Raw genomic sequence first — 16349 nt, forward strand, 5'->3', positions numbered from 1 at the left:
GCTCCTCCCACCTCTATCTCAGTCATCGCCGCAGACACACCAGCCCCTTTCAGCCGCTATGAGCCACAGAACTTCACCTTGGTCTGCATCGTCTCTGGGGGCAAGCCTGCCCCACTGGTGAGTGTGCACCGGGGACCCTGCGGCCACTGTTTCTTACCCAGCATGGCCAAGGATGTCTGCCTGCCCAGCCCTCCATCTCCCCAGCCCTCTGGGCTATGCCCAGGCTGAGCATGGGTGAGCGTGCATGCCCTGGGGGGTTGCTAGAGAGTGCCTGGGGAGCGGCATTGCCAGCACAGGTTGAAATTGGGAATTACCTACAGGCCAAAGGGACACTCCCATTTCACGTGCATGGATGGCGATTAGACTACCACCAGCACCTGCATCCTCCAGCCCAAGCCAGCTGTGCACAGGCTGGCTGGTGAAAGGGGATAATGCTCCTGAAAGGAGGAGCACTGAGGGCAGGCACATCCACTGAATCATAAAACCACAGAAAACGAGGGTGGGAAGGGACCTCAGGAGGTCACATCTAGTCCAGCCTCCTGCTCCAAGCAGGACCAGCCCCAAGTAGATCATCCCAGCCAAAGCTCTGGGGTCCAGTCCAGGTGGAAACCACCAGAGATGCCTCCGTTCCCTACGGAGAGTGGCTCAGAGCAGGCAGTCGTGGAGGTAGCACAGGCTGAAAGCAGGGAGGGAGGCAGAGCTGCACTGCAAGGGGGTCGTGGGAGGGTGCAGGTCAGGATCGATGGGCCCAAGCAGAGCCGCTGGAAAGGGCTTGGGGCTGCAGGAGCCGAGGGGGCTGAGGTCTCGACTGAGAGGCATCGGCGGAGCAGCACGTGGGGGGAGCGCGGGAGTGGGAGAGCAAGGGGCCGGGGGCCTGCGGTGCAGGGGCAGGGTCTTCACTGAAAGCCACTCCTGTTTCCCCTCAAACAGCAAGCAAAGGAAAGCATCACAAGCCAGCAGCAAAAATGCTCCTGTTGCAGAGAACAGGTGGAGCTGCTGCCCTCTCCTGGAAAAACCAGGCCAGAGCCCGGCGACGGCTGCTGAAGGCTGTGATGCAGAGCGGTGCCTGCTGCCTCGCCTAGGGCAGCGTGGTTTCGGGAGCGGGGCATTGGTGCAGAGGCGGCCCAGGCATCGGGTCTGTGCCCTGCCTCTGCTGGGGGGGGCAGTGCTGTCATTGGTATGCCCTCCCATTTCCCAGCTGCTTGAGAGACACAGGGTAGCAGAGGGGGGTGGATTAAGGGTATGGATTAGGGCAGAGGTGGGCATGTGGGGGGTGCTGGGTAGTTAGGAGCAGCGGTGCTGAATGGGAGGGCGCTGGGGCTCTGGAGCTGGGCCCACCAGCCTCAGGTACTTCTCAACTGGGGTAACTCCACCCGTATCCTTCAAAGAATCACTGGTGCAAGTTGCACCGGTTTCGTTTTATCCATCCCTGCTCATCCCAAAGCAGCGTTTGCAAAAGGCACGGTGACTGTTCCTTGCTCTCCTACCACGCAGCAGCCAGGCACTGCGACGGCAACCTGTGTGATGAGTTATCCCAGGGTAGCTGCACATCTGTCTGTCCCTGATCCCTATGTAATTGGCTTGGGTTTACGAATCACTCCAGGGCATGCGTGCACATCTGTCCACGTCCACACTGAGAGGTCCTTTTCTTCCCCAGCCTTCTGGGAACCCAGAACAATGCGGTTAAATGGGAGATATTTCCCTGCATCAGGGGCTGCCTTCAGCAGGCTTTCTCTTCTTTCAAGGCAGCCTCTGAACTTATTTCCTGAATGATTTTCCTTTAAGTAAACATAAGCAGGAGGCCAATGGGGTTCCTTTCTCTTTCAAAGGCTCGGGAGGTGTTTCTGCGCGTTCAGGCTGATGTTTAAGGCATTTAAATAAAAATATTTTGCTATTTTTAAAACACTTATCACCAAACAGTCCTGCCGCCTTTACATTGCACCGCGACTTCAGAGACTTAAAAGGAGCTCTTTGAAATGGAATACAATCCTGCTTTAGCGAGGCTTCGCAAAGCCCTACGCAGGCATTGTGTCTGCAAGGGATTTTCATGCTGAACTCCCAGTACTCAGACCTGCCCCTCACCCCAGCGCGCTGACACCTTCCCTGCTGACACCCCCCTTCCTTTGCTCAGGCACACTCACCTTCACATGTTCCCGCACACGTGTGTGCACACACCTTAGACAGGCAGATGCACATGCCTTCACACTTGTGCACGCACCTTCAGAGACAACCTGCATGCATGCGTGAACAGACACACACACACACGCGTGCGCACACACTTCCTCACCTTCAGCCATACCTCCGTCGTTTGTATTCCTTGCTTTCCAGTAGTGTCTAAAGGATCAGGGCCCCAGTGGCCTGGGGGAGAGAGTCCTGCCACAAGCAGCTGCTGGAGGTGGACCAGAGAGACCGAGTGTGTGAGAAGGGGTGCAGCATAGAGGCAGCTGCACCATCACCTTCACCCCCAGACTGCCTCGGGCAGACGCCCTCCCCTACCCTCCTGCACACACAAGCCCTCACTATCACACTCAGCGTGCTTCACATCCCCTGCTGGCTCTGCACACTCACTTGCTTCCTCTCACATACACACTTCAGCCTGTTCTTCCGCTCACGCTCACCTTATCACTACCACGCTCGGATTCTTATGTCCCCTCTCTCTCTCACACGCGCACTTTCTTAGTCTGTGACACAACCATTCACACTCCTGTGTTTCATGCGCACACGCCACTTGGGGGCTCGGCTGCTCGCTGACACAATAGATGCACGTGCCTCTCTGCTTCTCTCTCTTGTACATCCCACTTTGCGCGTGCATTTTCTGTCCCGGTGCCAGTGAGGCAGCCCAGGACAGAAAAGCAGTGAGTAGCATGGGGGCTTACTGCTATTTCAGTACTTTATTTCATGCTGGCTGCCTCCCAGACTCAAATTCGGTCCTAGCCCAGAAAAACGTCCTGTCTGCCAGCCTCTTGACCTGTCCAAGTTTCCATCGCAGCTGTCCCTGTCCCCCTGGCAGGTCTGGGTGTACCTGAAAGTCACTGTGGGTAATACAGAGCAGCGGCTTTAGGGACTGGTTCTGCTAGGGCTGTTCCTTTGAGCTGCCAGCACCTAGGACCAGGAAGTTGGTGGGAACCAGTTCTGGTCCCAGCTGAGCTCATCCTGATGGAGCTGATTTCTGGGCTGTGCTGCAAGAGCACGAGGTGGAGCAGAAAGATGGAAGCTAACACAGCCTCGGTCCGACTCTCACCCGTGCCTCTTTCAGCTCCTCGCCGTGTTTTGCAACCACTCTGACATAAGCCGTTGGGTTCCCGGGGATCTGTGGATGGCTGAAGGCACGAGCAGCCATCAGAGGGTCTCTCCCAGCATAAGCCAGGGGACATCACACCTCGGTTGGGTGCTGAGAGGGAGCAGCTGAAGGCTTCGTCCCACAGGGAGTTTCCCTGCAGGTCACAGCCCCACGGGCATCCCAAAGAGAGCCTTGCACATGTGGGCATAGACACCTCCGGTCTCTAGGGACGTCTGTCTAATGGGTGAAGGCTGCAGCAGAGTTGTCCTTCCTCCAGGACAGTGCTTGGCCCGGCTGGTCTCTCCTGGGGGTCCCAGCACACCGGGGAGGTGGGGGGCGTCTTGGCTAGCGCAGAGAGGATGGTCTGGGCAACGCAGCGGGTGGCAGGAGCCCATGGCGCTCTCTCTCTGCCCCTCCAGGTGTACTTCAAGAGAGACGGGGAGCTCCTAGAGGTGGTGCCCCTCGTGGAGCCTCCGGCCAGCGCTGCCGGGTTGCAAGACGGCCGAGCTCCCCGCAACCTGCTGAACCGCGACCTGGACGACACCAAGATGCAGAAGTCCCTGTCCCTCCTGGACGTGGAGGAGCGGGGGGGGCGGCCGTACACTGAGGACCCCTTCAAGAGCCTCACCGCCGACCCGGGACTTCTCTTCAGCCCAGCCACGGAGATCATCCCAGAGACTGTGGTGAGCTTGGAGTTCCCGCGGTGGGTCCCCAACACGGAGCCCATCTACTACTTCCACCACACGCACATCCCCATCAGCGACGGCACCGTGGAGGTGCGGGCCATGCTCATGTGGACACTTAACCCGCAGATAGACAATGAGGCGCTCTTCAGCTGTGAAGTCAAGCACCCTGCCCTCTCCATGCCTATGCAGTCTGAGGTCACGCTAGGTAAGGCCTGCGTTTCTCTTGTCTTGCCGTCCGAATGTGGGGATGGAGCGGGGAAGTCGGCCGGGAGGGGCACGGTTTAAAGGGCAAGATGTAACTTGTAATTGCCTGGACCCGCAGCTCATTGCTCATGTTCAGGGTAATGAATACGGTCTCACTTTTCCAAGCACTCCTCCATCTCTCTCTTCCATTTCCTTTCCTACCCCACCTTCTCTCTCTTCCTCTCTCCCAGCCATCTTCCTTCACTCCACTTCTCTTCCACTCCCTTTTGCACCCTTTACATTGATTTCTCCTTCATGCCACCCTGGCGTCGGTGAAGATGGCCATACGTTCAGTGGCTTCCTCGAGATGCCCATGTCTGATCATTCAAGGACGTGGCTAGCAGTCAAGAGACTGGTACCCCACGGCCTCTGCCCAGGTGCAGAATATCATCATGAACTAAACAGGAGATGCTTGTTTCTTAGTGCCAGGCTGCTTAATTAAGCAAACAGGAGAGAGCCACTTTGATGCAGCAAAACAAAGACAAGATATTTCAATCTGTATTAAGTAGCAGCTGCCATTCATAAAGGAAAATAAGGTAACATCCGTGCATCAGAAGGCCATTGAGTGGGAGGGTGGGAATAATTACTATCTGGATGACTCTGATGTTAGGGAGAGAATAAGTAACTTAATCTTTCCTCCCACAAAATGCAAACACCTGGGTCTCCACACCTCAGAAATTGAGCCCCACCACCCTACTTTCCATTAATTACGCCTTCCCTAGCCTAGGCCACATCTGCCCCCAGCCTTCCTGGTGACAGACAAGAGCCACCCCAGGGAAGTAGCCAGAGCATTTCTCTCTGCACGGTTTCCAGCAGCCATGTGCAGTCCCACTGCTGCAGCTTTATCAGCAAGGGGTGGATGCACCCTGGGAAGGTGCTGGTGGCTGAAGGGACCATGGCAGACAGCAGAAAGCATGGGCATGTCTGCATGGGTGCTGGGGGCAGCTGAGCCCACCTGGGCTTTGCACTGGATCCCCTGCCCAGATTCAGCAGTGAGGACAGCAGCTCTTGGGTCTTCTGGGCTTTCAGCTCAAAGCCTCCCATCTGCTCAGAGCTTCCCATCCGCCCATCCAGCGGAGGGTAACCAAAATGGTTCAGGGCCTGGGGTACATGAGGAGAGGCTGAGAGAAATGAGCTTATTTGGTCTGCAGAGGGAAGACTGAGGGGGACTGAATAGCAGCCTTCAAGTCCCTGCAGAGGGTTGCAAAGAGGATGGAGCTGGGCTGTCCTCAGTGGTGAAGGAGCAACGGGTTCATGTTGCAACAAGGGAGGTTTAGGTTGGATATTAGGAAAAACTTTCTCACCCTGGAACAGAGAGCTGGTGGACTCTCCATCGTTGGAGGTTTTTAAGACCTGGCTAGACAAAGCCCTGGCTGGGATGAGGTAGCTGGGGCTGATCCTGCTTTGAGCAGAGGCTTGGACTAGATGTGACCTCCTGAAGTCCCTTCACACCCTCATTTCTATGCTTCTGTGATCTGGAGCAGACTTTGCCTGTCCTGCATGGTGGATGCTGGGCTAGTGGGGCATCCCTGGGGGGCAACGCCTCCCCAGAACGGGAACAGCATGGACTGAAGTTCCCTGGTGCGCACCCTGCAAGTGAACTCTCCCCAGTCAAAGCAAGCTATCCGCCGTTCTCGAGAAAGCCATTAACACCAGCCAACTAGAAGGGACCGGGGACTTCTTTGCAAGCATGATGTAGCCAGCAACCAATCAGGAACTGGAAAAGACTCCTCCCCGCCCCTTCTGCACCTATCAGGGTCATCCAACAGAAAGAGCTTTCCCCTCGCAGCCTCGCCAGGTTGGAGTCCAACCAACAAATGCAAAATCAAAAGCCTTTGCAGTCCAGTACCAATCCAGTGAGAGCAGCCTTCAGCCTTGAGCGATGGTTATCGCGGCCCGATGGAACAAAACTCGGATGAAAAGGAAATTACGGGTGGGAGGACAAGGGGAATCTTTTGCTCTCCCTCGTCTTTGGCAACTAGCGTCAAAACTAACGAGGCTTTGCAAGCTCCAGATCATGCTGAAGGTATGAAAGCAGATCCTTTTCATTCCCCCTGCCCCCGCCCGAAACCCACTTGTCAAGGCACTCAATCTGTGACGTAAACCCCTCAAAAAAAAAAATCACCGGGACTTCAAAAGGCAAAGAACAGGAGAAGCACGTTGCATCTTCCCAGTCATCGCCGAGCCCATCGGATGGCAAAAGCTTCTCTACGCAGCCCATTATTTTACAGCTCGGATGGGATTAAAGCCACTCTCATTAATTTTTCAGATTCCGGCACCCAAGATTAATTATCTCTTGCCTTTCACTGGAGCAAAAATATATATATAAAACCTCGCTCTGCAGACACGCTCCAGAATGAAAAGGTCACGGTGTGATTGTTAAATGAAGTGGCTTCGATGGGATGGCGGGCGTAGCTGCCCATTGATCTCCCCGAACACCGACAATGCTTTACGCCATACAACCCCTGGCACAAATCCCGCGCCCCTTTAAGTTGCAAGCGCCGCAGCACCATTTCAGATAATGAACCCCCAGCTTCTCCGCAGACCCCAGCTCTGTCAGAGGCGAGAAGAGCCTTTGATGCAAGTACTGCCTGACAAAAAAACGTCATGAACATGGCGCTCGGGTTGTCCCGTCGTGTCAGCCACTGTTTGAACCTCTGAAAACTGGGAAAGGCAAGTGCTAAGGATCACGTCGACGCAACCTTCAATCTTTCCTCCATCGCCTGCCCGCCTCCCGGAGTGGGCAATCATCTCTGGGTATTATGCATGCTAGGCATAGCTGTGCCAAGTGGTGGAGGGCTTGACTGGAGTTGAGATTGTGATGCAAAGAAAGGGCCCTGTCCCCTTTGAGGGGGGATCTGAAGTCCTCTCTCTGCCTGCCCATCCCCAGCCCTGTGCTGGACCAGAGGAAAGAGGCCTGTGAGTGTTAAGAGACAGTGCCTCACTACAGTGATCATTTCTGACGGTTGTGGCAGTGGGTGTGCTATGGCGGGGGCGGTGTTCTTGCGATGGGACCCATCATCAGCGGGAGCTGGCGAGGCCCCTTTGGGCAGCAGCTGCACTTTTTGAATCTGGTTGCAACATCGTCTCTGGGCTATTGATGAGTATGGCATCCTTGCCGTGAGAGAGAAGAGCTGTAAAAAGCAGGGGGAAAAGAGCTGCTAACTTCAGAAAGTCTGGAGTCATGCCTGTGCAAGAAGCTCGTGGAAAATAGGTGCAGGTATCTCAGCACAGCTTCCCCCAAGCACAAGCTTAGCTTTGGCAGGGAGATGCTGCATGATGACTGGTCATGTGTCTTATTTCCCGAAGGTGAGCTTTATCTGCACGGGCAGTTCAAAACTGCAGAGACTGTCTTTGATGGGTACATCGAGTTATCGGTCAGGAAGGGCAGACTTAGAGCCGCGTTCTCGTTCCTGGTTGTCAGAAGTTCGAGTGAAATACCTTCATTTTTTTCTGGGGTTTGAGTGTTGCTGGACCCAATGGGCCGGCTTCCTCTGCCTGAAGAAGGGTGTTTGTACCCTAAGGCTTGCGCAGAAGAATTTTTCCAACTATTTTAGTGGACCTAAGAAAAAATATTGGATTTACCCAAAAAAACCTTGTCTGCCTTAGGACACAGTGGGCATTTTAGACCATCGTAGCTAGCCAACAGCTTGCAGCTGACATGCTGGGTAAAAGCAACGTCTAGCTTTCATGGGGGCTTTTCATCAGTAGCTCTCCCCCAACTTTACAGAGGTGGTCAGCTTTTTATCCTTGTTTGGATCTTGGGGGAAGCGAGGCACAAGGAAGGCCTTAGGACAGCCAAGCGGCCAGTGGCAGAACTGGGAACAGAAGCCAGGTCTCGAGTCTCAAGCCAGCGTTCGCTCGTTTTGGCCACCGAGCTGCCCGGGATGCCTCAAAATGCCGGCGCGCTCACGGTTACAGTGGAAGAGAGGTTGTGCTCGGCACGTGAGAGAGAGCCGGGTGCCTCTGTCCTCCTCCTCTCCCTCAATTGCAAGCAGGACCCAAGAAGTGGAGTTTAGATTTTATTTTTGTGACAGAGCCCCACCAAGATCCTGGCGCCCACGCGAGAGGGGGAGTGCAGCAGAAGACCCCTCCTTTCAGCTCTCTCTGTTTTCTGCCGCTTGTCACAACCCCGGCAGCTGCACTTTTGGTGGCAAAGATAACTGAGGTGCCACGAGAGGCCCATTCCCAAAGCCGAACCCCACCGCCGGGTGCCGTGCACCGATCCGGGAGGCGAACAGCACCGCTCCATCCATCCAGCGAGGCGTTAATCCCCTCCGAAAGGTCATTAAAATGGATCTGGCTCCAACACCCCCTGGCTCCACCATCTCCCCCCCTCCCACCCCACCAATCTGCCGTGGCTGGAAAAAGATTAGCTGCTGTCTAAAAGGAGCTAATCCCAAGAACGGTGTCCTGATCAAACAGCTCACTGAGCCTCACCTTGCGAAGAACGACTCTCTCCTGTCAGGCTCCGGCATTTACATATTAAAGACAAAATACCTTTTATGTTAATCCTGGCTGGAAAGCCGCCTTTGGCTGAGGGAGACATAAATCTTACACTTCCAAGACAATGGGTTTCCGCAGAAACAGCTAAATGCTTTGCAGACAGGTACTTGCTAAGCCGAACCCCCGCTCCTCCTTGAGAAGCGATGCTATATATAGCTGCCTGCCCTTCCTGATGCTATCGGAGATAATAGGTGCAAGGCCCACATCCACTCCCACTCAGGAGAAAAGATACAGGGGGATAGTTCTGCGGCAACCTCTTTTTGCCTCCCCGTCTCAGCAGTAATGCCTCTTTCTCCTCCGGGGAACGAGATCCGCGGGACTGTGCTTTTGGACATATTATGACTACTCTAGCTGGGCTGTCCCCTGCCTACCCAGACCGGAGCCCAGGATTGGCACGGTACAAACCCATTCCCCAAAGACAGGCCCCACTAGAAGAGCTTCCAGTTGGTACAGACGAGACAGACAGAGATTGTTGCCCCCCTTTTAGAGATGGAGAACGGAGGCACCCAAGCACCTGGGAACATCACAGTCCTGATGTCTCCGACCCCATCCACACTGGACCCATCTCAAACCTAAGCAACCTAGTCGAGGCTGAATCCTGTTTCACTTTACCTGCCCCAACAACCCAGTCTGCCAGCTGTCTAACTGCTGTCTTTGGCCTTTAGAGACACGCTGCAATGCTCTTTCACCCGCACCGTGGCCACACGGTCATCGCGCAGCTCCTGATCATCCATGTTAATCTGTGCTCTGGCCAGGCAGGATAAGTCCCAAAACCACCCAGCAGCTGAGTGGTAAGGAACAGGAGGCTGAAGCATCTAGTCCCTGTCACCAGGAAGGGATTTGAATCTATTTCTGACAGCCCAGCACAATGTCTTGGCCCCCCAGGCTGTAGCCTGGTGCATCACCCAGCGCCACCACTGTGCATCATCCAGCGCCACCACTATGCATCATCCAGCGCCACCACTGTGCATCACCCAGCACCACCACTGTGCATCATCCAGCGCCACCACTGTGCATCACCCAGCGCCACCACTACGCATCACCCAGCGCCACCACTGTGCATCACCCAGCGCCACCACTGTGCATCACCCAGCGCCACCACTGTACATCACCCAGCACCACCACTGTGCATCACCCAGCGCCACCACTGTGCATCATCCAGCGCCACCACTGTGCATCACCCAGCGCCACCACTGTGCATCACCCAGCGCCACCACTGTGCATCATCCAGCGCCACCACTGTGCATCACCCAGCGCCACCACTGTGCATCACCCAGCGCCACCACTGTGCATCATCCAGCGCCACCACTGTGCATCACCCAGCGCCACCACTGTGCATCATCCAGCGCCACCACTGTGCATCACCCAGTGCCACCACTATGCATCACCCAGCGCCACCACTGTACATCACCCAGCGCCACCACTGTGCATCATCCAGCGCCACCACTGTGCATCACCCAGCGCCACCACTACGCATCACCCAGCGCCACCACTGTGCATCACCCAGTGCCACCACTACGCATCACCCAGCGCCACCACTGTGCATCATCCAGCGCCACCACTACGCATCACCCAGCGCCACCACTACGCATCACCCAGTGCCACCACTGTGCATCACCCAGTGCCACCACTGTGCATCATCCAGTGCCATCTGCTCTCTTCCTCCTGTTCCCACATATCTGCCTCTCTTGGCAGTGCAGGGAACTGGTTTCAAAAGGAGCGCTAGAGAGGCCACAACAATACCTGCCCTGTGGCTTGACACCTAGCACGCTGTGCTGGAACATCAAAGACATGTATCTTCAAATCCTCTCTCATTCAAGGGGCCTATAACCTGCACCTCCCACTGCCTGGGTGAGCACAGAGGGCCCTAAGGACTCAGCTTTTGGTGCGGAAACACGGGAGCCCCCCTCCTCTATCTGCCTGACCGGCCTGTAGCCTGCCCTGCACGCTCAGTAGCCGTGTGGACACAGACTGTGTACAAGTGCCACAAACTGTACGCAACCAGGAAACTGCCGTTTGGGCAACCCTCGCTGTGAAATAGGAATCTGCCCTCCGGGTCGGAGAGAGACAGCGCTCTGCTCTAGCTGGACACTGGTGGGCTGGGACCTCTTGCTCCAGCTGTATTAGTTCAGCGCTTTAGCTCTGGAAGTCCCAGCATCAGCCCTCACTGATGACCAAGAAGGACCCTATGACGTCAACCCTGATGTCATCAGTGGATGTGACAAAGCGACCAGGTGTAAATGAGGAGGTGACACTGCCACCCACCGTGTCCTTCCTAGCAGCGAGCTTGGCAGCAGAGGCCGCTGGCAGCATCTCTGCCAGCAATAAAATACCCCACGCCCAAACTTCTGCTTGGAGTTGTCAAAAGCAAGGAAAAGTCAAGCCGGCACTGCAGATACTTTCACCTGAGAAGTCTTCAGGACCGAGCCCTGTGTGAACCCCCACCCCATCATTCGCCCTCGAACGCTGGGCAGATCCAGTTCCAGGTCTGAGCTCTGCAGCTCAGGGCCGTCTCTGCAGGATGCCGTTCAGCGAGCGTCCCAGCTCACCTCAGCGCTGCCCAACCTCGGGATCTCAGAGGAGGAACCAAGAGGCAAAGTCTGAGACCGGCTGAGCCCTCCCAAGCAGCCAGTCACCCCATAGCCCCACGGCTCCCCTCTGAGCCTAGGCTGCCCAGTGGGACCTCGGGTGAGAACTGCCCTCTGCAAATTGCCCTGAGAGACCCCCAGCCCAGTGGCCCTGCGCAGAGACAGGGCAGCCGCTCAGTTGGATGAGTTGTGCTGAAGTCCTGACACCGGTGCTTCCTTGGCAGACCACAGCTGGCACCCCTCGTTTGGCCACCAGCTCCCCAACCCAACGCAGCCTTCTCTCCCCAGCACGGGGAGCATCGACAGCATCGTCCATCGCCCGGTCCTGGAGGGACTGCGAATGCAAACTGCAAGTGGCAGCTGGGAGCCCAGGGGCTCCAGAAGTTGGCAGGGGGCTAAAGAGAGGAGACATCCGAGGCAAGAGTCAGGGACGGAGCTGCTGCTCTGGCCCGCGTGCCTGCAGGGGATGCTTCCCTCCTGCTCTGACTCAAAGGACCCCCGCTCAAGCCACCACCCAAAGCACGCGTGCGAGGTCGGAGAAGTGGCTTCTCAGCAGCCTCGAGTTAGGGAATCCAGGTGGAGTCTGGGAAAGGGAGCAAGGATGCAAGGATCCTGCCACCGCCTTTCTCCGTTAGCGGGGAACATTGTGTCAGGCCGTCACAGGCGATTAATCACCTGTCAGGCGGAGTGGGGGGCAGGGTAGCTTTCATTTATGCTCCGCCTCGTTAGCTTGCCGACGCCTGCTGTCTCTGGAGGCCAGAGCTACTTAATGAGTGATGCGCTTTCATGCTTATTAATATGGGAGCGTGTTTTGAGAGGTGCCAGCAACGGCTCGGAGATGTGCAGTTTACGGCAATCACATCACTGCTCAGCTTCCCCCATACTCGGCAGCATCTTGGCCCCCGTAAAAAATCCCAGTGCCTCTTGTGCTCAACTGCATGGCAAAAAGACTGGCTGTGCTGGGGTGAAAGTCCCCTCCGGCCCGTATGCTCACTGTCGTGGCAGGACGGAAACAAAACCACCCCCAGGTATGGCCTGCACCTGCTGCTAGCAGCCAAGGTGGACCCTTCTTCAGGTAGGAGTCCACCTCCCACCAGAAAAGGGATCCATATGGCTTCAGCTGGTCCCTCTCCTGGGACTTACCATATACCCACCTATCCCTCCCACCATGTGCACGTGCACGTGCACATGCACGCACACACACCAAGCTTCTAACCTGCCAGTCGTGCGGTGCTGTAGGCGCAGGATGCACAGCCATCCATGCCCTTCCTCACTCCCATAGGTGATCTGCTTACACCCCGAAGCATAAAATTTGATTAGCCCTTTATGAACATGCATAACTACCGCGCCAGGGTTTATTAATGCCCATAAAAATTAGCCAGCTCCTTTTTATACCCAGCCACAGTAGGCGACTGATGAGAAATTCGGTGTCAGGTTTGATGCCATTCGTTTTATGCAGAGGCTCTTGTTCACATCTGGTAGGGGGGAGGCACTCATCAGGTTTCTCTCTCTACCCTTCTTCTGGCTTTAGGCACATCGGCCCTTACAGGACGCGTTGGGAAACTTAGTCGTCACACCAGACAGCAAAGCTAACGTGTTTAACGATTTCTTTGCCTCCGTCTTCCTAAGTAGGGACCAGGACAGCCACCTCCCTGCTGGGCCCCCCTCGGGCCCCGGGGCAGGCACACCTGGGCCACAGGTTAGTGAGGATTTAGTTAGGGAGCTTCTGGAGGGGTTGGACGTATTCAAGTCAGCCGGCCCGGATGATCTCCACCCTAGAGTACTAAAGGAACTGGCCGAGGTCATTGCCAGTCCCCTGGCACGGCTTTACGAGCACTTGTGGTGCTCTGGTGAGGTACCGGAGGACTGGAAGAGGGCCAACGTGGTCCCCATCTTCAAAAAAGGCAGGAAGGAGGACCTGGGAAACTATAGGCCGGTTAGTCTTACCTCGATCCTAGACAAGCTGTTCGAGAAAATTATGCTGGCACACATCCAGGAGGGGCCAGCAGGGGACTGCATGCTTAGGGGCAACCAACACGGGTTCATCAGGGGCAGGTCCTATCAGACCAACCTGGCGGCCTTTTACGATCAGATCACCAGATCGTTAGACGCAGGGGGAGCAGTGGGCATCGTCTTCCTGGGCTTCCGGAAGGCTTTCGACACTGTCTCTCACCCCGTTCTCATTAAGAAACTGGGGGGCTGTGGTGTCGACACCCACACAGTCAAACGGGTCTCCAACTGGCTGGTGGGCCGCACCCAGAGGGTGGTGGTGGATGGGTCCTTCTCAGCCTGGAGGGACGTGGGCAGTGGGGTCCCCCAGGGCTCGGTCCTCGGGCCCGCACTGTTCAACATCTTCATCAGTGACTTGGACGAGGGGGTAAAAAGCACCTGTTCAAATTTGCTGATGACACTAAGATGTGGGGGGACGTGGGCACACTGGAAGGATGCAACAGGCTACAATCAGACCTAGACAGGTTACAGGGGTGGGCGGATGAGAACAGGATGGGATTCAACACAGACAAGTGCAAGGTGCTGCACCTGGGGAGGAACAGCCGGCTCCATACCTACAGGTTAGGGAACTCCCCTCTTGTCAGCACGGAGGCGGAAAGGGATCTGGGGGTCATCATTGACTCCAAGATGAACATGGGCCGGCAGTGTGGGGACGCGGTCAGGAAGGCCGCCCGCACCTTGTCATGCATCCACAGATGCATCTCGAGCAGGTCCAGGGAGGTGATCCTCCCCCTCTGTGCGGCACTGGTCAGGCCGCAGCTGGAGTACTGCGTCCAGGTCTGGCCGCCGCACTTCAGGAGGGATGTGGACAGCATGGAGAGGGTCCCTTCTGACCCTAGAAACTATGAAACTATGAAACCCCCTCCTCCTCACTTCCTTGCAGCTACCTCCTGAAACCCTCCACTGTGAACAAGCCCTCTATGCAGGGCAGTGCGCAGCAGCAGAGAAACGATGGCCCAGCAGCTTAGGCAAAGTGTCAGTCCAGCCTTGTCGAAATCAAAAGTTGACTTGGAGAATCTGAAAGCAGCACCATGCACCAGGGCTGAAGAAGGTGTTGGTGTGTGCAGCCTATCAACCAGCAATGAGCTCAGTGGCCATTCCCATGTAAAGGCTGATTTCCAGTACGTTGTAGGATTTAGAGAATCGAGTCTGCTTGCATCGGGAGCTCCTTGAGAAGATATAGGGAACCACCAGCCGATGCCCTCCAATGCAGGGAAGCACTGTGACTGCCCCATTACCTGCAGTGCACGGTGGCATAACCAGAGTGAATGGCATGGTTATAGCTTTTCCCCCAGAGACAGCAGTCAGCTCTCCACGGGCAGAGAGCCCCGACGGCCAACTGCAGCCCAACTCAGGGACCGGCATTTGCTTGCTCGCTTCCTGGTTTCCTTATACTTTCTGCAAGTGTCCAGATCCTTTCCAGAGTCCAAAGCGATGGGCTGGAATATCAAACCTGGCCTTGGGATGGGCCCCTTGAATACTAGCACATGCAAGCACTGGGCTTGCACACTTGTTTGTGAAAAGGCCAGACTTAAACCCAAGCTGGGTGGCAGAGTTATCAGTGCCCGCTGCAATGGGCTCACTCTGACCTGACGCTTTATACTGCACACCTGTAGGGATCGCTTTGAACCCAGCTCTGCTGAGATGCACTTTTTGGGGGAGTATAAGGAACTAGAACGGCAGTGAGAATTTCCTGGCTAGTGAATGAATACTAGGACATCCAGCTGCAGCGACAGAGAGGTGGCATATGAGCTGCAGCCATAAGACACTGCATCAGCACTCGGGCAACCTTAAAGGCCTTGTAACTGGAGTTTCAGGTCCTGGAGGAATGAGATCTTCCCCCAGAAGAAACCACTGTGGGAGGCTGTGCTGTTTTAAGAAGGGATGAAATCTGACAGTGCTTCTGACAGGTAACAAGAGGAAAAGCAGGAGAGAGGGGCCCAGGAGAGGACGGCATCCAGGAGTGGAGAAGCAGGAAGGGCAGGAGCCAGCTCGCGGGTCTGCCCTACGCTGGAGGGGAAGTGAACATCCGTGGGTCTGGTTTCCGGAGGTGCCGAGTACAATCAACACCGTACGGAAGTTGAGCACCTTTGCACAGAGCTACGACAGCATCAAGGAAGCAGGGAGGTGAGGAAAATAGCAGCATGGTTAAATGTCAAAGGGCAAGTGGTAATCTGAGCCACAGAGACTCCTTCAGGAAATGGAAGTGAAGCCGGCAGTAAAGAGCAAGAACTCCAGCAAATACAAACGTAAGACAGGGGCTTAAGGAGCTGATTGCCGGCCAGCAAAACACCGGACAAGAGCGTGGTTTAAGTAGATCGGATGATGGGGCTGGCAGAAAAGGAGAGGAATTGCATCTGCTAGAGCTGTAGCAGGTGAGGAGCAGTACAGAGAAGGTCACAGAGGGGCTCGTCTCCATCCTTTCACATTGCAGATGTGAGAATTGAAAGGTAAAATGAAGTACATTTTTACACAAAGCATAACCAACCTCTGCATGTGAGGCCACCAGGTGTTACCGGCCATGTCTACACTACATCCATGGTGTGTCCCAGTGGGGACACACTCCTTACCGCGCACCCCACCCGCCCCTGCTTGCACACATCGCACTGGATGTCCAGGAGTGAAGTCACACCAAGGACATCCCCTTATAGCTGCGAGACCTCGCCCTCCGGTGTGCTTGAGAGCAGGCTCTGAGGGTGCCCTGCAGCAGCTGGCTTTTTGGGTTTGATACGTGGGAGTGGGAGCAGATGAGCAGGGCATGCAGCGATCCCGCCAGGACATGGCAGGAGCAGATGAGCAGGGCCGGCAGTGCACACATCCTCACTAAGAGCAAGGACTCGGCACTGGTTATGTGCCAGCAGAGCATGCCCATGGTCGCATGCGGTGGAGGAAAAATTGGGGTGAGATCTTCCCGTTTCAGGGCTTAATTGATGGGGGTTTGGAAGAAACCTGCTCCTGGTCCACATGGCTCTGTCATTGCCCCGTCACTCGTACACCTTCATCTTCAGCCCTGGCCAAACCTGGTCTGGTGGGGCC

The 16349-nt window shown here is 55.7% G+C and overlaps 1 protein-coding gene across 1 annotated transcript in view; it reads left to right on the top strand.

Annotated features, from left to right (window-relative positions):
* IGSF21 (immunoglobin superfamily member 21) overlaps positions 1–16349 on the top strand; it is a 210319-nt gene that overhangs the window by 178832 nt on the left and 15138 nt on the right. The window contains exons 5-6 of the mRNA XM_090024362.1: positions 2–117; positions 3700–4171. Of these exons, the coding sequence (XP_089880488.1) occupies positions 2–117; positions 3700–4171 (588 nt within the window). The remainder of the gene's footprint in view (position 1; positions 118–3699; positions 4172–16349) is intronic.

Source organism: Crocodylus siamensis, chromosome 12, assembly GCF_052110815.1.
Source record: "Crocodylus siamensis isolate JL-2025a chromosome 12, ASM5211081v1, whole genome shotgun sequence".
NCBI classification, from domain to species: Eukaryota; Metazoa; Chordata; order Crocodylia; family Crocodylidae; genus Crocodylus; species Crocodylus siamensis.